The 22575-nt window shown below is 35.6% G+C and overlaps 1 protein-coding gene across 2 annotated transcripts in view; it reads right to left on the bottom strand.

Annotated features, from left to right (window-relative positions):
- Window positions 1-1301: 1301 nt before the first annotated feature.
- The window catches only part of ADGRL3 (adhesion G protein-coupled receptor L3), an 827333-nt gene continuing 806059 nt past the window's right edge, over window positions 1302-22575 (bottom strand). The window contains exon 26 of one of the 2 annotated variants that reach the window (XM_032334435.1): window positions 1302-2376. In XM_032334435.1, the coding sequence (XP_032190326.1) occupies window positions 2294-2376 (83 nt within the window). In that variant the 3' untranslated portion in view covers window positions 1302-2293. Of the gene's footprint in view, window positions 2377-2452; window positions 2533-22575 lie in introns of those variants that run through there. The other variant, XM_032334436.1, reaches the window with a different exon arrangement.

Below are 22575 nucleotides of genomic sequence, written 5' to 3'. Positions count from 1 at the left end.
AGACAAGACAAAATTGAATATAAAGATGCAAAGTAGAAATTATAACTATAAAGAAAATCAAAAAATTGACATGTAAAATTAATATTTAATTAAATAGTAATATGAAATTTATATCAGTAGTATTTCTAATTACTAGTAAGAAATAACCTTAAAATGTAATTAAACAGTGTATCACAATTTACAATATTATCAAAGACTATCAAGAATCTTTAAAAATATTCAAGACTGCTTAGGGGAAATTTTTTAAGGTTTTATTAAAAGACATCTAAATATATGGAGTGGTGTACCATGCTCCTGGCTGGAAAAACTGATATTTAGGATAAAAATATATGTTTATAAAAAATAAAAAATTTTTAAAAAAAAAGAAAGAAATAGTATATTTCTTGATCATGACCATGTCCATTGCAATTCCAATATGTAACAAGGTAAGACGACTCTAAAATTTTATATGGAAGAGTAAAGGGCCAATAGTAGCCAGAGAACAGGAAGAAATGAATTGCCCACCAGGTCACCAGTAATTATTACAGTGTAAACTGGCACAAGGAAAAAAAAATGACAACCGAAATAGAAAACTCAAAAACTTACTCACACGTGTTGATATATGACAGAGGTGACATTTCAGATCGGTTGGGAAAGGAAGAATGTTTGGGGGAAAAAATGGCTATCCATATGGAAAAAAGATTAAATTGAAGCCACTTCACCCCATATAGAAAGTGCAAAGAAATAAAGATGTAAATGTCAGAAATGCAATGTTGTAAATGTCTAGTAGAAAAACCTGTCTGAAATGTTTTTTTGATTTAGGGATATGGGAAAGTTTCTTTAAAGTACACTAAAAAAAAAAAAAACCAAAACTTGACCATAAATAAGAAGATGCAAAATTTGACTAGATCACAATTGAGAACTGTTATTAAAGCAAAAGATGTATTAAAGTAAGTGAGAAATATAAGATGGAAAAATATCTACGACATACATAAACAACACAATATTGAGATGCCTAAAAAACCTTCCACAAATCAATACGGAAAACTTTTAAGTGATAAAAGAAATGACCAAAGGGGGATAAAGAGACTTTTCCAAGAAAAATTCATATGGCTAAATAAGAACATCAGTAGTGACCAGGGAAATGCAAAATAAGACCACGGTGAAATACCATTTTATACACACTTAATAACAAAGATTGAAATGAATGACTCTTTCAAGAGGCAGAGATAGAAACAAATCCAGGTTTGGTAAAAGGCCAGATGTTTATTTAATTTCTCTAAGAAAAAGTAATAAAGAATAATACCAAAATAGGTGCAAATTTTAATATTTATTTAGAATGAGAAAAGAAATCACAACAAATTACAAGTTTTAAAAAGCTGATAAATACCATAATCACCAGAAACCAAAACAAATCTTTTAAAAAATTTCCTTTTGGACACACCTACATAATAGTATTACCCTAAATCTTGAGGCTGCACACTTTTTTAGGGCTCTCCATAATAATAACTTTGGAAATTTTCAGTAAAGAGAAAAGAAAGATATTTCCAATATTTTAAATGTAATTGAAATTTGTTTTTAATATCTGGAGTGTAGGAAATGTTTCAGCTTTACAAGTTATTGTTAGTAATATGTCAATTTATTGAGGATTCCTATCAAAATTAGGAAAACTTCTAAGTTTGGTTCATATGTGAGCTATAAAATTTCAGGGCATTTTAAATTTTCTTGTGCAGAGAAATATATTAAAGACTTATGTATTCATTAGCCAAATTATTATTGATAGACTCACTGTATGGTATATTTATCAATGTTAGTATTGTGGGTGACATTAGCAGAGAAATCTTTTTTTTTCTTTTCTAATAAACCATGCCATTTGGAACTTACAGGACAAGATAGATCAGATATTCTAAGCTGTGCTCCCTTATGTTGAGAAACATAGGGCAGGAGACTGAACACAATGATGGGCTTCTTTGTAGCATGCCTGCAGGTTTGTGCCCTACAAAACTCGGGAGGTCTAATCAATTCTACTGTGTAAGACAATATTTTTTAAAGTGCATATTTATAACTGTACATGTGCGTTACAGAGTCTACACCAGACAAGAGAGAGCTTCTACTCCGACTGAGCATCAAGAAGAACAGCAACAAACACAAAAAAGTGGAAGAATCAAATCCTCCGCCGAAAATTTCAAACCCCTTTGATTAGAAGAATTTTCCACTGACAAGTTCTTGCATTCATACTTTTCAAAATTTCTTTCTCGTCCTCCTCACACACGTCTGCGGTGCCAGGTGCCGTAGGAAAAGTTCATGTGACAGCTTAGGTTCGGGGGCTGAAGTTGTGTCCCCTGATGCCAGACGAATCAACGTTCCTCATGCTCGGAGGGCTTCTGGGAGGCATCCCTACACCGATATGGCAAACAAGAATTAAATATTGAGGAAAGTGACTCCATAAATCCTGTAAACATCTCTCTCTACACCTGAAGTATTTATCTTCGCCAGAAACCCCCAGTGTTCCATGGTCATTCTATTGCCATCGATCAGGGGAGCAAATGCAATCCGTAGTCGAAAGAGGGAACACAGCGATACATAACTTCCTTTCAATAGGTGTTCACTTAATCAAGTAACTTGAATGACTAATGGAAGAGTCACAGTCATGGTACAGAAAACAGACTGGCTTGGTGATCAGGAAGTTCCCTTGGACAGGCAAAGAAGCCCAAGTATTGTGTTAAACTGTTTAGGTTATTTATTTTTTTAAGATTTTAATTGATACCTTTATTTGAGAGAGAGAGTGAGAGAGAGAACATGAGAGCAGGGTGAGGGGCAGAAGGAGAAGCAGACTTCCCCACAGAACAGGGACTCTGATGTGGGGCTTGGTTCTGGAACTCGGAATCAGGAGCTGAGCCAAAGGCAGATGCTTTACCAACCGAGCAACCCAGGCACCCTGAACTCTTTAGTTTTATTAGGCAAATTTGTTTCCAATAAAACAGTTTAAAGTTTTTTTTGTTTTGTTTTGTTTTTTCATCTCATTACACAATGAATGCAAAAGTAACCTGTGACAACAGATCTGTTTGTGGCAGGTTTTATTCCTCCTCGGAGTTAAAAGACTGGGTTATCTAGGAGATGCCTGACCGAAATGGGAATTAGTACCAAAGTTACACAGAGAGCTTCATTATGGAACTACTTTCCACCATGTAATCTCTTTTACCTGTCACTAGGCTGCGTGCACGAGATCATCTGAAACCATTTTAAAAATTATTTTATTTTAATTAAGGCTGGTCCCTTAGCGAAGTATGTCCTTCATGCTGCAAAGTGACCTCCTGCCAAAAGCACTTCATTCCACTGAGAATAAGGACACCTGACAAGTCTTCCTCCTGAAGGTAGAGCTCGTGTAGCCTAGCATGAGTACCACAAATTCAGTTCTATTAAAAGTAATGAAGTAGGAACATCGGTACAATTATTTGCAAATGGCTTGTGTCTGTTCAGGTTTTTTTCACAGTTCAGGGTAATAGCTGCTGCAGGCTTATAAAATTCCTGTGCAGCAAAGCCTCACTGCATGATGCTTTGGCTTTTTTTCTTTTCTTTTCTTTCTTTCTTTCTTTCTTTTTTTTTTTTTTTTTTTTTTTTTTAGACACTGAAAAGTCTTACCTGGAAGATAATTTTGATCAAAAAATTAGCCATTAGTAATGAAATAGAGAACATCCTGTTCACAAGATTGAAAAAAACTTAAAAAAAAAAAATCAGAATGTTTTGTTTACAAGGTAGTGGTGACAGTCATGGCGTTGGAGATAGGCCAGCTGGTTTTTAGTACTTGTATGACTTGGGGCAAGTTACTTAGATTCTCAAATACACCACAAGGGAAAAAGAATCACGTACTCTTAAGATTCTGCTAGTACCCTTATGTGAATACTGAGCTAAAACATGGACAACATTTAGTCTAGCATCAGCGGTATTAGTGTTTAGTAAATGTTAGCTATTATCAGTAATAATAACAGTATTACTAAAAATAGTAAAAAGAAAATGTTGGCAGAATTGTATTCCATGCATATCTAGATTTAATTTTATTGATGATGATTTACAAATGTTTCTTTTCATCTTTGACTCTGTGTTATCTAGATGAGCCAAGGTTGCAGAATCAGTACAGAGTTGCTGTGGGCAGACTTCTCAGATGATCTATAATGATTCCTCCCTCCTGTTATTCATGTCCTTTTATGATCCTCTCTACCTGTGTGTGGGATGAACCTAGTGATCTGTTTCTAATTGAGTCTAGCAAAGGGGACGGTACTACCATGACTAGATTAAAATCTGACCGCCACTGCTAGCACACCTTCTACTTGTCTTCTTCCTTGTTTGCTCTCATGAAGCAAGCCTTCGTGTTGTGAATTGTAATAGAGAGAGGTCCAAGTGGCAAGGAATTGAGGACAGCCTCTGATCAACAGCCAGTGAAAAACTGAGCAACAACTTCGTGAGCAAACTTGGAAGTGAAACCTTGACTCAATTGAACTTTATGATGACTATGGTCTTGGCTGACATCTTGATTGATTGCAACTTGAAACGGAACACCTAGCCTAGCCTCACCTGCATAGCTGACCGACTGAAACAGTAAGAAAATAAATATTGTTGTTTTAAGCCACTGAATTTCAGAGTAGTATTTTATGTAGCTATAAATAACATAAGGAGGAAGGACTTAAAAACTGAGCCATGTTTTCCAATAACTCAAATAATCTTTAAAAGAGAATTGGGGAACATGAGTTAAGAGTTTTAACATATAAACTCCAAAAACAACTGTTTTGTAAAAGAGATTACACCTACACTATTTTTTTTAAATATATAAAACTTGTTTCTATTCCTTGTTAAGTATTTTTCTTCCATAAAAATGAATCCAAACAAAAATTATTTCTGAAACTGTCTCTGTGCTCAACTGATATATTTATGATATTAAAAATGACTACTTCTATGGGTTTAAAAGGCTTTATAAAGATTTATATATGATATTCTGGAGGAAAATTGGCAATAAAAACGGATAACCATAGGATATTAGGCAATAAGCTCTCAAGTCCAGAAACAAAGTAATTTATCCTTGTAGTCATAGCAGTTAGCACAGAATCTGGCACACAGAACATAGCGCACATTTGTTTTTCTTGCTGAATGAAAACAACTGAATTTTTTTTAAAGAACTATGTAAATAGAACATAAATTTTGGAGCCAGCAGATTTTATTCAAATGCTGCCTCTGTTCACCCCATTATTTGACCTCAGGCAAGTCAGTTTTTTCCTTAGAAAGTGGTAATTACACCTAAATTCATCTGAGAGAAGGAAAAAATTAAGAAAATGTGTCAAGAGAGACATAGTTCTTATAGATATTAAAATATATTGTAAAGATAATCATTATAAATGAACGTTAACAGAAAAAAGTAATCTCATTTCTTAACAGGTTAAAATAATAAATGAATACAAACAATCTGTTATAAAGATGTTCAAAGGATAGAAAACATTATTTCATAGGAAAACATACATGATTTGCCTAATACAACCATGAAAAGGGTTTAAATTACCTCTTCCTTCTCAAATTCATTCGTGAAAAGCAACATAAAACAGTGTTGTACAGCTGTTCATTCTTGGACTGCCAAAGATCAAAACTAATGATGATATCTAATGTTAGCCACGTTGTCAGAAAGTGAACTCTCATAAACTGTATGTAAGAAAACAATGAAGTAGACTTTATTAAGGGAAATTTGAAATTAAAAATCTACACACCCACTATTCTAGAAAATACTGAAAAAATGGTTGTGGTGCCATAATGTTGGATCTTAAAAAGTAAGATGGCAAAACCAAGACCTCACAAGATCTTTTACTATAGGCAACTACAGTAAAAATAATGACAAAGTATCTCCATGGGCTCCAAAATACAAGAAGATGGAGATAAACCACCAACAACCATAAAATTGCATTGTATAGCATTTATAGGAGAAATAGGAATGAAGGAAATGGGCATCTGAATGACCTAAAAGAAAAACCCCAAAATTCCAACATAGTCTCATCAGAAGGCACAGCAGTGGAATGTAGAAAAGCTTTTTGTACAACCTAATTCCTGGTACATGAGTTTCATGGCAAGGTCTCATAGGATGAACAGTCTGGTTCTGTGAGCACTCAACTAATCAGTAAAAGCTTCCATTTTGGACAAAGTTCCACAAGAGAAAGTTATTGGGAAGAGGATTCAAGGTGAGCAAGACAGAGATAATTTAGGCAGAAAAAGAAGGTCCAGATAAGGATGTGACCAGGAGAGTTAAGAAAGTATAAAATCATATACTTTAGCACTTCAGTAAAACAAGAAGGAGCCCCAGAACTATGAAGCTAGAAAAGATGTGCAGGTGCCTGGGCGACTCAATTAATTAAGCTGTCAACTCTTGATTTCAGCTCAGGTTGTGATCTCAGGGTTCTAAGATCAAGACCCACCTGTGACTCTGCACTCAGCAGGGAGTCTGCTTGAAGATTCTCTCTCTCCCTCTCCCTCTGCCCCTACCCCCTGCTTTCTCTGTCTTTAAGATAAATAAATAAATCCTTTTTTTTTTTTTTTAAATGCTAGGAAAAGAGAAAAGAAAAGATGTTCTGACCTACCTCTCCTTTCTAACAATACAGGAAAACTAAAATTTCATGTAGGAAACAGATGACAGAAGGTCACTGGTTTGAAACCCATGCAAAGTTTTTGGAAGTAACAAAAGAATGTGGAGCAGAAACTCTCCTACAGATAGGAAACCAGGCCAGAAATTGTCAAAAGAGATGAGAATTATTAACTAAAAGTGTCAAATGAATTAAGGAAATAATAAATAAAAGAAGTTACAAAATAACAATATAGATGAGAATCTTAAAAGTTCAAACAAGATGAGTGAATTCAGAAAAAATCACAAATAAAAGAAAAAAATAAATTCCGTAATAAAAAAATAACTATAAAAAACAGGTAATTTAATAAACTCGGACAATCTTAAAAGAAATACAAAGAAAAGGACAATTGTAAAAACAGAAAAAGTGAGGAAAGCAATAAGAAATTTTGAGGGGAAGATAGATTTAAAAAATGCAAAACTGAGCTCCAGTATAATATATCTTTAACAGTAATCTCTGAAGACAAAAACCACTAAAATGAAATAGAGGGAAAATTAACTCCAATATATGTATAATAGACGTCCCCAAACAAGAATACCAAGGCCAAGAAACAGAAAAAACATTAAAAATTATAGTTCAGGAAAACCATCATTAAATGCAAACAATAGCAAGAAGGTATGGATACTGGAAAACATGACATAGAATTGCCAACATTGAGGGCATATTTTAATAATTCTATAGATATTTGAAGAAAAGGAGGGAAAAAAATTAAGTCAAAAAATACAGTTATTTATGAGGAAAAGAAAATCAGAATGTCATCAGATTTTCAATAACTGTATTTTATACCAAAATACACAGGGATAACGTATTTATCATATTTTACACATTCAAAAAGCATATGTGAGTCAATGATTTCTTTTAGCCAAAGTCTTTCAAGAATTTCTGACTTTGGTCATAAACTTTTTTTTTCAGTATTCCAAAATTCATTGTTTATGCACCACACTGAGTGCTCCATGCAATACATGCCCTCCTTAATACTCACCACCAGGCTCACCTAACCCCCACCAGTCTTCTAAAACCCTCAGTCTGTTTCTCAGAGTCCACAGTCTCTCATGGTTCATCTTCCCCTCCATTTTTGCCCAATTCACTTTTCCTTTCCTTTTCCTAATGTCCTCCATGTTATTCCCTATGCTCCATAAGTATTTTAATTCTAAGGAGTGCAAATGGTATCCCAGTTATGTTTAAGTTAAAACAGTCATGATCTCCTAGAAATACATATTGAAATTTGTATGGACAAAATGACATGATTTGTTTCATAAAAAGGAATGTAAATCATAAAGATGATTTCCTCCAAAATGAAATTGGAAGGGAGGAGATGGATAATTATATAAATGAAACAACACCAACAATTTTCCATAATGTTTGCTTCAAGCATTATGTGGATGGTAAGTATCTGGCGGGGTTATATTTATCTACTTCGGTATATGTTAAAAATGTTCCATAGTAACTTAAAAATGCATGTAATTTTAACTTGGTAATTATACTTCTAGAAGTTTATCTACAGATATGCTAACATAAGTGTAAAGAACATATGTAGCAAGGACATCAAAAAGCTAGAATTAACTTAAATTGGAGGTTGAACCTAGTATTAAAAATATATATATATATGTATATATATATATACACACACACACATATGTATATGTGTGTATATATATAAATATATATAGTATAGGAAGCTGTCTATGGTCTACTTATATTAAAAAACTTATTTGCACAAAATTATTCCTCATAAATAACATATTAAATCTGTATATATAAATGTGAGTCAGTGAAAATATATAATTATATAAAATGTGTATATATGTGTTTACATATATATATTTACATATACATATATATATATGTGTATATATATATATATATATGCATGGAAACATATGCATACCTGTCTGTGAATATACACAGGTTGGCATATCTCCAGAAAGTTCTAGAATAGTATGTATCGAATTGACACCAGTGGCAAATTTTATAAAATGCTAGGTTTTTGGGTTTTTTTAAGATTTTATTTATTTATTTGACAGAGATCACAAGTAGGCAGAGAGGCAGGCAGAGAGAGAGGGGGAAGCAGGCTCCCTGCAGAGCAGAGAACCGGACGTTGGGCTCCATCCCAGGACGCTGGGATCATGACCTGAGCAGAAGGCAGAGGCTTAACCCACTGAGCCACCCAGGCACCCCTAAAATGCTAGTTTTAAAATTTTTTTTAAAGATTTTATTTGTTTATTTGACAGACAGAGATCACAAGTAGGCACAGAGGCAGGCAGAGAGAAAGAGAAGAGAACACAGACATCAAGCACTATCCTCTTGAAAACAGAACCCAGAGAGACAAAGAAGATGCCAGATAAATAAGAGAAAATATTATGTGATAAGAAACATTAAACAAAGAGAGTGTGGGGGGCATGGATTGCTGCATTTGTGGACTGGCTAGCACCAAGCCTCACTGAGGTAGAGTGTGAAGAGCCTCCAGGGCTTTGCAGGGAAAGAGCATTGCAACAGAGGCAGCAGCAGTTGCAAGGTCCATTGGCCGGAGCACAGAGAAGTGGGGCTGAAAAGACAGGGTGAGGGGAAAGTAGTAGTAGCTGAACACAGAGGGAACTGCGTGGAGTTCAGTATGTGCGGCCTTGTGGGTCTTCGCAGAGACTTACTTTTGGATGCTGAGTGAGAGGGAAGAGGCCGTCAGATGTCTTTCATGTTTTTGCAACACTAGCTCTGGGGATTTTTCTTATGTAGCTATGTGGTGGTGATTTAAGCTTGCATTGTTTCCACATGAAAATATTTATAACAAAGACATCTGCAGTTGTCTTTATATAATTTGGAAGTCTAACCATTTTCTAGAAAAGGAAAGCATTAGCCTGCCCACCAATTGGCAGTCATCTCTTTAAGAACCGATCAAACCAAACCTTAAGTCATTTTTAAAAATTATGTGTCTACCTTTAACAATTGTCACTATCTTTTCCTTGGAACCACTTGCTAAAACGAGTTTCACCTGCCACAACACCTCATTATACTCTCCCTGTTTGCTCCTTTAAATTCTAAGTAACAGAGGTGTGTGCATGTGGACAAAAAAATGGAGAATGTGGAGACATCAAAAATGTCTCTCTAAGCCGGGCACCTGGGTGGCTCAGTGGGTTGGGCCTCTGCCTTCGGCTCAGGTCATGATCTCAGTGTCTTGGGATGGAGCCCCACATCGGACTTTCTGCTCGGTGGGGAGCCTGCTTCCCCCCTTCTCTCTGCCTGCCTCTCTGCCTACTTGTGATCTCTCTCTCTCTGTCAAATAAAAAATTTTAATTAAAAAAAATGTTTCTCTAAGCAATGTGATTTTACCAATTTTACCACGTGATTTTACCAATAAATATTTATCACCTATTAGTGATATGTTGTGTGTCCTGTGTTACTTGAAGAGAGTGCTACGCCTTACTAAAATCTTACAGCAAATGACATGGCCTTATCAAGAGAGAAGTTAAATAACAGATGCGGCCGTCCACCCCCTCATAGGATACCACAGCATTTTTAAATGCCTCCTCATGGTGTGTCACCATTATGGCCTTTGCTAAGCCTTGTCTAGAGCTGGTTTCTAGCTGAGTTTGGTTAAGTGTGTGGTATAGACAGATTTTCTATGCGAATCAAGAAAGAAAAGAAGATTTGTGTTGCTATCAGGTTTTTTTTTTTTAAATTTTTAATTTTTTTTATTTTTTATAAACTATAATATATTTTTATCCCCAGGGGTACAGGTCTGTGAATCGCCAGGTTTACACACTTCACAGCACTCACCAGCTATCAGGTTTTAATTGAAGCACACTTTAGTATCTTTTGACTGACTACTTCATTGCCATTTTCCTAATGATTACAACCTTGAGAGGAAACTCTTCTGGTAACTGTGGGATAGTAATGAAAAATCATGCTGTGCTCTTAAAATGATAGCTGAGACTTCCCCACAATAATACATAATCCATGAGGGGTTTTAAATTAAATGAAATTGTCCTATCTATGGTAGTCTATGATGAGACCTTGATGCAAAGCTGCAGTTTAATGTTGAAATGTAAAGCCCTGTCGCTTTTATGTTTAAAAAATATATAGAGATGACTGACTTGTACCTGGGGTGTCTGCTACCCTCTCTATCATCATCTTCAGAAGTACCCCATATTATTTTCAAATATTTCTTGAATGGACAAGCACCAAAATGCCAAAACAAAAACCAAAAACCAAAAAAACAAAAAGAAAACAACAACAATTCTCAGCTAATTTTATTAATCTGCCTGCTTTTGCCTTTTAAAAAATGGCATCATTATTATCTCTTCCCATTTGGGTCAAAATTTCAATGGACTTCCTGCCCTATCAGTTAGGAATTATGGCTAGCATATGTGATTTTACCAATTTTACCAAGTGGTTTTACCAACAAATATTGGAAAGTACAGAGGAGTTTAGGTAAGAATGACTAAAACAAGATTGAGATTTATTTTTGCTCAGGTTAAAAACATGGGTCTGAAGATAAGCAATTCATGGTTGTACAGAAGCCCATAGAAGCGGGACTTATCCTCTGGCAGCCTCTCTGCTTTGCCATTTGTAGCATGTTGCTTTCCTTTTCAAGGTGACCCAATGGTCCAAGGTGCCTGCTAGAGGTCTAACCATTATAGTAAAATTCCAACAAGAATGAAGAGGTAAGATAAGAAGGGTAAAATACACACTGAGCAGGTAAGGCAACCCCTTTAAAGAAACTTCCTAGAAGCAGTATCACTGATTTCTGCCTGTCTCTCACTGATGATGTCTAGTTATTAGACTGGGTGGGTAATAGAGACTTTTAGGTGGGCACATTGCAACTTTACTAGACTAGGTTTTATGAGTAATAGTTATAGTACTTTAATTTAAACATTGCATGCATATCAGGCAGAAACTTGTATCATGAGTCCTAAGTGCTTTTCATAGATTAACTTGTTTAGTTTTCACGACAACCCCACGAAGTAGATAAAGTTATTACTCAATGTTGCAGATGTGGAAACTGAGGCACTGAGGGATTAAGTAACTTGCTTACAGTCAGATGTGAGCTAAGATATGAAGCTTGGCTTTCTGGTTCTGAAGCGTGTACTCCTAACCACAAAGGCAGAGGCAGAGGATGCTAACCTTCTTTTTTTTAAGGGCCAGATGCTAAATATGTTAGGCTTGTCAGCCCTAAGGTCTTTCTCCACTAGTCAACCCCACCCCCCACCCCCCCACCCCCCGCTCCCTTGTAACTTAAAAACAGCCACAGATGCCACAAAATGAGTGGGTGTGGCTGTGTTCCAGTAAGAGCTGCTGGCCATACTCTGTGCATCCCCGGTAAATATCCATCCTGCCCCTCCAAAAAGGACGATGACGGAGTAGGTACCACGCAATTGTTTGTTCAATAAAAAGCGAGTGTACTCTGTCTCCAACATCTGATGTATAAAATAGAGCATGACTGAAATCCTGCTGATGGAGAACTAAGTTTAGAAATCAATGGCTCATGGACTTGGTGGTGGATGTCTAATATACATTCTAACTTGATTTCCTTCTTTATAGCCTATCATTTATCCTCCTAATAAATACTCAGTTTATGCTTTCTTTGAGGAGATCACAATGAAGGTTAGTATATTAAAGCGTTTGTGAGTTTTGTGGTTAAGAAACATGTTCAAATTTGTTGAATCTAGTCTTCCTGAATTTACCGGCCTACAGAGCCCCTTACCCACACCTACTTTCCCCTCCTCACACACACACACACACACACACACACACACACAAATATAAAAATATAATGTCTCAAAAGGGAAGTTTATCAGAGTAGCATGGGAAATATTGGCCTAAATCTTGGTAACTTCCTTATTTTTCGTTGCTGTGGAAATGTCATCATGATAGAGATCATTTTGAAGGCTCGAAAACTTCTTCTAAACTCTTTAAATAAGAGGTATAATATAAACATCAATTTACTGGGGAACCACTAACCTTTGACAACAGTAGATTATTTTTTTTTTCCTTTCTTTTGAAGAACTACGAAATGGAAGTAGTTATCCGAACGCTTTATCTCTAGTCCTTTGTGTCTCAGTTTTCAACACAGTAAACACTCTTGCCAAGCTATGGTAGATTTGGGGAGAGAAAATAACCTTAGCAGGATGTGTTAAAAACAAAACAAAACAAAAAACACACCTATTATTTGCTAGCAACCCTCCACATTCTTCTATTTTTCTATGTTACTTTTCTTCCCCAAACCTGCTTATTGTAGCTTGGGGTTCAAGTTAAAGTGCTAAGTGGATCACTAACAGGTGTATTACAAAGGAGATTGGATAATAGCAGCTGAATTAAATGCAGGCCAGATCATCCATCCTGTCATTTGAAAATACAAAAAAAAAAAAAAAAAAAAAAAAAACCTCATACTGGATGCCTACTATGGGCAAGACATTGTTCTGGACGTAAGGTTAAATGTTCGTGAAATAATTGGAAATAATTATTTGGCTAAGCTGTTTCCATCAAGAAGCAGTTATGTATTTATTAGTCCACTGACTCTAACGGTAGACTGTAACTTAATATGGAGTAGTAAATAAATATCTAATGGGATAATTAAATCTCAATAGGGGCATAATTGCTGAATAGCATACAAAAAGTCTAGAGCTATCAGAGTTTCAGCTCGCTGAATCAAAAAGGTTTTATTATGTGGGTAGACAGCTTATATTCTCTCTCTAAAGAATGGTCTTTGTAGCACCTATTTTCTGGAACAGTCACGTCAGGATTTATTTGTAGCACAACATGTTTAGTTACAATAGTCTTTTGAGAGTTATAATCCTTTAAAGTGCTCCCTTCTTTTAAAAGCGTTTTCAGACACTTTGGCATGAGACTATGTACATAAGCCCCAAATGTGATTGAATCCTCTGTATTTTGGGTTGTTCTTGAAGTTGATATACCTCTAAGAAGAGTGAAAATGTATGTTGTATTTTGTATGTTGCTAGCAGTTATGTAGGATGATGAGAAAGGGTTGATCATTCAATTGCCTTAAAAACTTTAGTGTCCTTATGTGCTATGGTGAGTGCTGTGAAGTGTGTAAACCTGGCGATTCACAGACCTGTACCCTGGGGATAAAAATATATTATATGTTTATAAAAAATTAAAAATTTAAAAAAAAAAAAAAAACTTTAGTGTCCTTAAATTATGCAACTGGTCTAACATAAACCCTCTACACACAGACAAAAGAATAGCCCGTTTTTAGCAATCGAGTTTCACAATTCCAAAATCTAGGCTTTTAAATCTAGCAAACCTTCAACAAAGCATTACTATTCAACTGAATTTTGTTTTTAAGCTTGGCAAAATTTAATTGTATCTGTAATTAAATCACCATTAGTCTTTAATTATCCTAATTAAAGATTTGTATCATTTCCTTATGATGGTCTCCCCTGTAGCTTGTTTTAAGTTAAATCTACTGGAAATAATAAGTAATTTCTTCTGATGTATGTCCAAGTCTCTGCGTCTCAGATTTGGAACACTTCAAGCTACATTTTGAATGAGACCACTCAATTAGTTTTCATTTTTGTCTACGGAAACGCTGGAAATGCTTCAAAAGAAAATTCAAAATTTAGTGCACTTCTACTTTGTTTATTCACAAAAATCTTAACCATTTCCACTTAGAATAAAACTGAAGATACTAATAAATAAAACACAACTCTACATACATATGGCTTATTGAGCAAAAGAGGTCGAATTGTAATTAGTTTTCACTTCTGACATTCTTTGGGTAGAGCTGAAAACTCTATGGCATTACGTGAGAGGTTGGAGATTCTCCTTGACTCAAGAACACGGAGGATCCCAGAATACATACACATCTTCCTCCTCAAATTTTTGTGAAATGGGGAAATGAAATGCTTAGACTTGTTTCTGTTTGCTAGAAATACACACACACACACACACACACACACACACATACATACATATACACATTCATATATATATAATAATCTATTTTAAAAATGTTTTTATTAGCATACAGTGTATTATTTGCCCCAGGTGTGTGTGTGTGTGTGTGTGTGTGTGTGTGTGTGTGTATTTTGGAAAATAAGACTAGCAATCCATATTAAAAAAAAATGCTTGGGTACAAAGTGTACCTTTGGAAAAAATCCCCACAATGTTATCTGAAAGATAACTGGTGGCAGCACTATTTTAAAGAAACTGTTCTTTTATTTAGATGTATGTATTGTGGTGGGGTGTTTCCCTCAGCTCTAAGCCTTCAGGCTTGGTGAGAATAACAGCTTTTCTGGCTATCTCTTGCTAATCCTGGATTAAACCTAATAGCATTTTCATTTCTACCCTTTTTTTCAGGAAGGTTTTTCATCAAAACCAATTTAATTAGCTTTTCAAGGACACATAAGTATTTAGAAAAAGTAGCATTTCTCTACTTGAAATTTTCAAACTTACAGAGTAAAATTCAGGACGCTGGTAAAAAAGAAGAGTTTATAGAAAAACTAAACATTCAGTTCTGCTCTTCAGATGTTTATAATTAAACCTTACTAAGGAGAAGATAGAAATTAATTGTAAATGATAGAAATGTACAGCTTTGTAAATATGACTGAATTCTGAGATTAATAGTTGATTTTGATTAACATGACACTGATGAGATAGAAATGGAATTAGGTAAAGATAGATAGAGGTCATTTGGATATGTAGCATGAAAGAGAGACATTTACAAGGCTCATGTCTCAGATGGACCCACCAAGCTTTGTAAGGACTGATACTAACACAGGTGTGGTTGTCCAGCTTCCCCCTCGCATCTTCTTCTTGTCGGACTTTGCTGCCCTTGTTGGAGATATAAAGGACAATTTAGGCTGTGCAAATCATAGGTACTCAATCCCCCAGGCCAAAACAGGTCCAGAGTAAGAAACAAGAATCAGTCTTGGTGACTCTGAATCCTTCCTTGGATAATTCTAATCAGAGTTGTTTTATATTTCCAAGGAGTTATTTGATTGAAAATCTGAAGCTGCTACCAAACATGACTGTCCACAAGAGACTGGGCTGTTATTACAATAAGAACAGGGAATGATTCTTAAGCATTTTCTATATGTCAGGCACTGTTCTAAGCACTCTAGTAACTTATGATTTCAACTCTATTATTCCAATAGCCCTATACAGTAGACTTTATTATTATCCGTATTTTATAGAGAAGGGAATTGAGATACAGAGCGGAACTTGCTCCAGATCACAAGACTAGGAAATGGCGGAAGGAAGCTTTCAACTCAGGCAGTCTACGTTCAAAGTCTGGGCACTCAACTACCATAAGATACTAACTTTCCCTGTGCGGGGGTGGCGGGTATCAAGCTGAGACATAAGGAAAACAAGGAAAAACAGAAAAATAAGAAATGAAAGTCTTTGTTTTGTTTAAAGATTTTATTTGGCAGAGAAAGAGAGAGAGAAAGAGCACAGAAGCAAGCAGAGCTACAGAGGGAGAGGGAGAAGTAGCCTCTCAACTACACAGGGAACTGGATGTGGGGCTCGATCCCCCTCATCCCAGGATGCTGGGATCATGACCTGAGTGGAAGGCAACTGATTAACTGACTGAGCCACCCAGATGCCCCAGGGAAAGTCTTTGTGTTCATTGTCTTGTCCAGTTGTGTTTAGTGTCACTGTCCAATCAGCACTTGCCTCACCTTTTCCCTCTCTGATTAGGTGAATCAATAAATAGCATTAAAGGTATTTTGTATTTTTATTTAGCTTAAGTAAATGTGAATTGTATTTCTTTACTTAAAACCAAAGGATCTTAAAAAATACCCTAGTAAGAGGGACATCTGAGTGGCTCAATCGCTTGAGTGTCCAACTCTTAGGTTCAGCTCAGGTCATATTCTCAGGGTCCTGAGATCCAGTGGAGTCAGGCCCCGCACTCAGTGGGGAGTCTGCTTGAGATTCTCACTCTCTATCCCTCTGTCACTCCTCCTTCTTGAGCTGTCTCTCTCTCTCTCTCGCTCTCTCAAATAAATAAATAAAAGCTTTAAAAAAATACTCTCGTTAACAGAAGAGAAATTATATCACATGTGAGGCAGATATATTGCAACAGAAGGACTCAGTCAGTACAATATGAAAAAAAAATGTAGTAAAATGAGCTCTTTGGGATATTCTGATCTTAGAATTAGCTCATAGTGTGAATGATCTATGATACTGAGCAATCGAATCACATGTTCTCTTTTGTCCTCAGTTTACTTACCTGTGAAGTAAAGGGATTGAACTAAATGATTTCAAAGGATGTTTCAGATCCATAATTCTGTGTATGTATACTGCACAGAAAGAAACAAATGAAAAAAAAAATAAAAAAAGAAAGAAACAAATGGCTTAGAAAGAAGGGAAACCGAAGAGAGGACTGACTGATGAGTAAATCTCAAGGCTGAGTAGAAGATGCTGATTTATGGAGGAGAGAAACATCAGTTAATATGTAAACAACCTTTGCAAAACACAGAAGCAAGAGAGGTTAGGTAAGGTTAAGATTCAATATACAAGAAAGACTAAGAATGATGTTGCTATGTAAGAAAGATTATAAAAGAGAAAAGAGATTCCATATTTCAATGAGATTGGATGGAATTTAGCCTGAATCTGAGCGAGACCAGTCAGGGATTGGTTGGCTGGAGGCGATGATTGGCCAGAGCTGAGGAGAGTTTAGGTATAGCTTTGTGAAAAATAGTGGGAAGGAAAATCATTCTAAACTTGGCCCAGTAGGTTATACAAAGCAAACGTGTGAAAGGAGTGGAATGAATGATATAAATAATTTCTCTGCATCCCTTATAAGCTATTTTGTATCATTGCGTAACTGAAACAGCTGTCATTGAAAAGGAGGTGGGGTGGGAAATGGGCAAAATAGGCGAAGAGGTTGAAGAAGTACAAACTTGCAGGGGCACCTGGGTGACTCCGTGGGTTAAGCCTCTGCTTTCGGCTCAGGTCATGATCTCAGGGTCCTGGGATCGAGCTCCGCATTGGGCTTTCTGCTCAGTGGGAATCCTGTTTCCCCCTCTATCTCTGCCTGCCTCTCTGCCTACTGTGATCTCTCTCTGTCAAATAAATAAATAAAATCTTAAAAAAAAAAAAGAAGTACAAACTTCGAGTTATAAAATAAATATATCATATGGATGAAAAGTACACCATAGGGAATATAGTCAATAATATTGTACCAGTGTTGTGTGGTGACAACACTTACCCTGGTGAGCAAGGAGAAATGTATTGAATTGTCAAATGACTATGTTGCAACCTGAAACTAATATAACACTGTATGCCAGCTATACTTCAATAATAACTTTTTTTTGGAAGATTTTATTTAATTTATTTGACAGAGAGAGATCACAAGTAGGCAGAGAGGCAGGCAGGTGGGGGTCGGATGGGAAGCAGGCTTCTCGCTGAGCAGAGAGCCCTATGTGGGGCTCCATCCCAGGACTCTGAGATCACGACCTGAGCCAAAGGCAGAGCCTTAACCCACTGAGCCACCAAAAATATTTTAAAAAGGAGTTAGGACTCTAGATTCTTCTAAAATATGAGTATCAGATATATGTATTTACAATTTCTGAATCAGGGGTGACATATAATTTGCACATGAATTGATCAATCATTTCTTTCTGTGGTCTTTTTCTGTGATTGTAACAGACTTACGTGATCCATCATGGAATTTTTTCTTACTAATTTTGGATAAAGCCTACTGAAGACAGTGCTCCAAACCTATTACCATTTGATCCGTTGTCACTAGAGTAAAAACTTATATGGCACTCCATCACTCTACCCATGAAAGTTATGTGTTAAGTAGCTAGGTAATTAAGATATATTAATTCTGTGTATGACTGCTCACCATTGAAGAAGACTAGAGTGTATGGCAGTCCAACAGAGGTGGTTATTCTTTCTAATGAATTGTTACAAGTTTCTCTCTTACCTTTCATGGAGTCCTCCATGTTCTTCCTATTTAGAGAAACTTCTAGGTATCGAGGTTAATTGTTTATTAAAACTTGAAAAGAACAATGTGAATTGGGTAGCCTATATAGGTTAAAGTTAAGCTGGGAATCATATTGAAAAAACTCGAGTTGTTATTTATTATTCATTTTGAATAATAATTTAAAAAATATCTTTCATCAACTTATAACTGCACTCACTGGAATTATAGGCAGTTCACCTTAACAAGAAGTAGACTTTCAGATAGCTGTGACATTGCCAAAAACCATGTAGATATATGGCCTGATGATAGTCAAATGCCCAGAGAAAACTTGAAGAAGATTTGTTCCTGTAAACAATTCCTAATACATGTCTGTGAATTTTGCCTGATGTAAAATTAATAAGTGACTTTTTAATACCAAGATAATATTTATGGACTCTGAAATTGATGATAGGACTCTGAAATTGATGATTTTGAATAATATTTTTCCATGAGTTAAGTAATGAAAAATATTGTTAATAATCTAGTTGAATTTTACATGAACAGTATACTATCCATCTTTATAAATTGGGAGGAAAGCCATAATTAGGTGATTAACTAGACTCAACGGAGGTAAAGAGGTTTTCTATTTTGGTCTCTCCCCTACATCTCCTGCTGAAAAACAAAGTTGTATAATATTTAAACATGATTAATGCAAATACTTTTCCAATATTTTTTAAATGGTTAACTCTGCAATTTTTTGCTCAAACTGCACATTAAACCTCCTGTGGGTTTTTAAAATTAACTTATACCTGGGCCCCATCCCCCAAGAGATTTTGATTTCACTGGTCTAGAGTGAGGCACGGGCTTTTTTTTTTTTTTTTTTTTTTTAATATGCTCTAGGTGCTTCTAATTGAAGCCAAGCCTGGGAAACGCTGAACTGTTTTGTTGACTCTCATAGTAACACATATAAACAGCAGGATAAGTTAATATTCTCTCTTTGAAATAAGTGGCTGGGCATCGAGGTGGCTCAGCCGGTTGAGCGTCTGCCTCGGCTCAGGTCATGATCCCAGGGTCCTGGTCAGCGATGGGGTCTGATTCGCTCTCTCCCTCTGCCATTCTCCTCGCTTGTGTGCATGTGAGCGTGTGTGCACACACGTATACACATTCAGACACACACGCATGCACGGTTTCTCTCTCTGTCAAATAAAAAAATAAAATCTTTTAGAAATAAATTAAAAAGTGACTAAAATGTTACATTGAATTAGTGTGTAATTCAAACCACAGGGATCTGAATTCGTTTTGACTCCTCAATGTTAGCTACTGCCGCAATTTGAATTTTTTTTTTTTTTGCAACTTGAATTTTTAAAACCAAACATTATTAGCGATTATTTTTAACCTTTTAAGCAATTTATAAACTACATAAACTATGTGTTTAGGTTATAACTGTAAATCAATTACATTAGAAATTTTAGATTATAGAAAAATAGCAAGTAATACTTAAAAATTTAAAACAAAGAGCTTAAAAGGAAGGTTCATATTCTTTATTCAGTTTTTTTCTCTTTTTTTTAATATTTTATTTGTTATTTGACAGAGAGACACAGTGAGAGAGGGAACACAAGCAGGGGGAGTGGGAGAGGGAGAAGCTGGCTTCTCGCTGAGCGGGAAGCCTGATGTGGGGCTAGATCCTAGGACCCTGGGATCGTGACCTGAGCTGAAGGCAGATGCTTAATGACTGAGCCACCCAAGTACCCCCAGTTAGTGTATCTTCTTATGTCTTTTTCAGCACTAACAGAATCAATGGAACTCTGTTTTCCTCAGTTACAATGAACTGGTGGCAATTACTACAGTGCTAGAAAGTTTCTAAGAATGTGAGAAATTATTAGCTTTAAGACGTATCAAGTGCAAGACAAGAGGCTTATTATTTAATTCACTTTACTTTTCTTCCCCCCATATTTAAAAATAACTGTTAATTTCTGGAATATGACTTCACTGGTAGGATTAACAGTATATATACGAAATATAAAATGCTTATTTTCATATCTTATATAAGCAAAGCATGAATATCAAAACAAAAGTCATAGGTTTAGTGAGATGATTCTCCCATTTGGATATATAAAGAGAATTAACCCGGAGATTAAGACATAAGTCTTGTTTTTAGAGAATTGTGATTATCCAAAAGATCATGTTCATTGTAAGGATTTATTTAATAAAAGTATGCAGGCATTTGTGTTTAATACCATGGTGTATTTTTACTTGAACACACTTAACACACAATCACCAGTATAGACAAGATCTTTTATTTCTATTTTATATAAAATCTTCAGAGCCTGTTAACATTCTTGATACTTTTGGATCAGATTTTAATATTTTCTGATGCTGTGACTAGGAATAAATCCTGGATGAAGCATTTTAGGTTTAAGTAGGGAAAAGTAAGCTGACTTCTGTCTCATTAAATCATATACTGAGACAAGACTCTTTACTGTCAACAATCTTTTTAGTATTGAATGAAACAAATAATTATAACAGTTATATTTAGAAATGGATTTATCTAAAAAATTCAAAATAATATAACTTTCTGGGAATTCTTTAATTTTTCACTTTTTGTCGTATCTACCTATGTGATTATATCCCATTTTACATACAAATAGAAGATTGGCAAGTGTCTCTAACTGCAATAACCAGGTTTTTTACATACTCAAAAATTATTTTAAATTTCTCTAATAAATATTTCTAGTGTGTTACTTATAAATATTAATGAGGAAAACTCCACTTTCTTAAAATCTTTCATATAGGCAATTACTACATATATATGTTTTTTACATACACATGCAATTACACACAGACACCAACACAGAAACACATAGTCTCTCCCTTTCCCATGTTGTTTTAGACAAAATGATGGAGTAAAACAGTCACGCATCAGCTTCAGATCTACCCTATTCATCACCAAACTTGAGAATAGACTCTTGTATATATTTTCCAAAATATTAATAGATTTAATTTTGTAAAATCGAGGACTTTCTGGATTGTCCTGAGGCAAAGAGAACTCTGTTAATCCTTTCCTATAATATAGTCCCGCTATGCCCCAAAATAACCAGCTAGAGGCAAAAGACCCTAAGTAAGGCATAATGTGTTTCTGAGGAAGAAACAGACGCAGCGTAAAAGGCTTGGTACTGGGAGCGGCCATGCAGACAGGTGTGAACTTGTTCGAAATTGAGACTCCAGACCTACTTCCAGGCTAACACAAATCAAAATTTGCCTCTTAACAAGATTCTCGTGTTATTCATAGGCACTTTATAAATGAGAAACACAGTTGTTGAGAATAGATTCTTTGTCTCCGGTTGCTGTAGCCAAATAGTTGAGATTAAAACATAAAAAGCTATACTAACATGAAGGGATTCAATGGGTAGGGCAGAGTTCTTAAAGCAGGATTCATTTAATTAATTGTCCTTCCTCCACCTATGGATTGGAAACAGACATTTAGCAGAAATACTGTTACAATCGTTATTACTTCATCATGAGCTATAAGGTTATAAATTAATATTAGAGCAGTCAAACCTCCACCATTTCACTGACATAAAATACTCAGGAAAGAAGCCCAAACTCAATTATAAGAAAAATATTTTGGGTAGTGTTTCACAAACTGAGTTCCATGGGTTGGTAGTGCTCAAGGTTTTCTCCTTATGTTCCTTGAGAATTTCAGGACCAGATACATTTTTTTAAAAGATTTATCTATTTATTTTAGAGCGAGAGAAAGAGCCCATGTGTGCAAGAGCAGAGTAATGGGGAGGGAGATGGAGAGATAGAGAGAGAGAGAGAGATTGAGAATCAGACTCCCCACTGAGGAGCCCAACACAGGGCTCGAATCCACAACCAGGAAATTGTGATCTGATCCAAAACCAAGAAATAGCCGCTCCACCAAATGAACCACCCAAGCACCCCAGAGCCAGATAATTTTAAGAAACAGAGCAATATATACCACTCTTGGAGTTTTTCAGTGTATTCTCTGAAATTCCACAATAAAAAAACAAAAACAAACAAAAACCAATGTGACTTTGTTTAATCTGGCATCTCTCA

Source organism: Mustela erminea, chromosome 2, assembly GCF_009829155.1.
Source record: "Mustela erminea isolate mMusErm1 chromosome 2, mMusErm1.Pri, whole genome shotgun sequence".
NCBI classification, from domain to species: Eukaryota; Metazoa; Chordata; class Mammalia; order Carnivora; family Mustelidae; genus Mustela; species Mustela erminea.
Note: the sequence above shows the minus strand (reverse complement) of the source record. Positions and strands in the feature narration are given on the sequence as shown.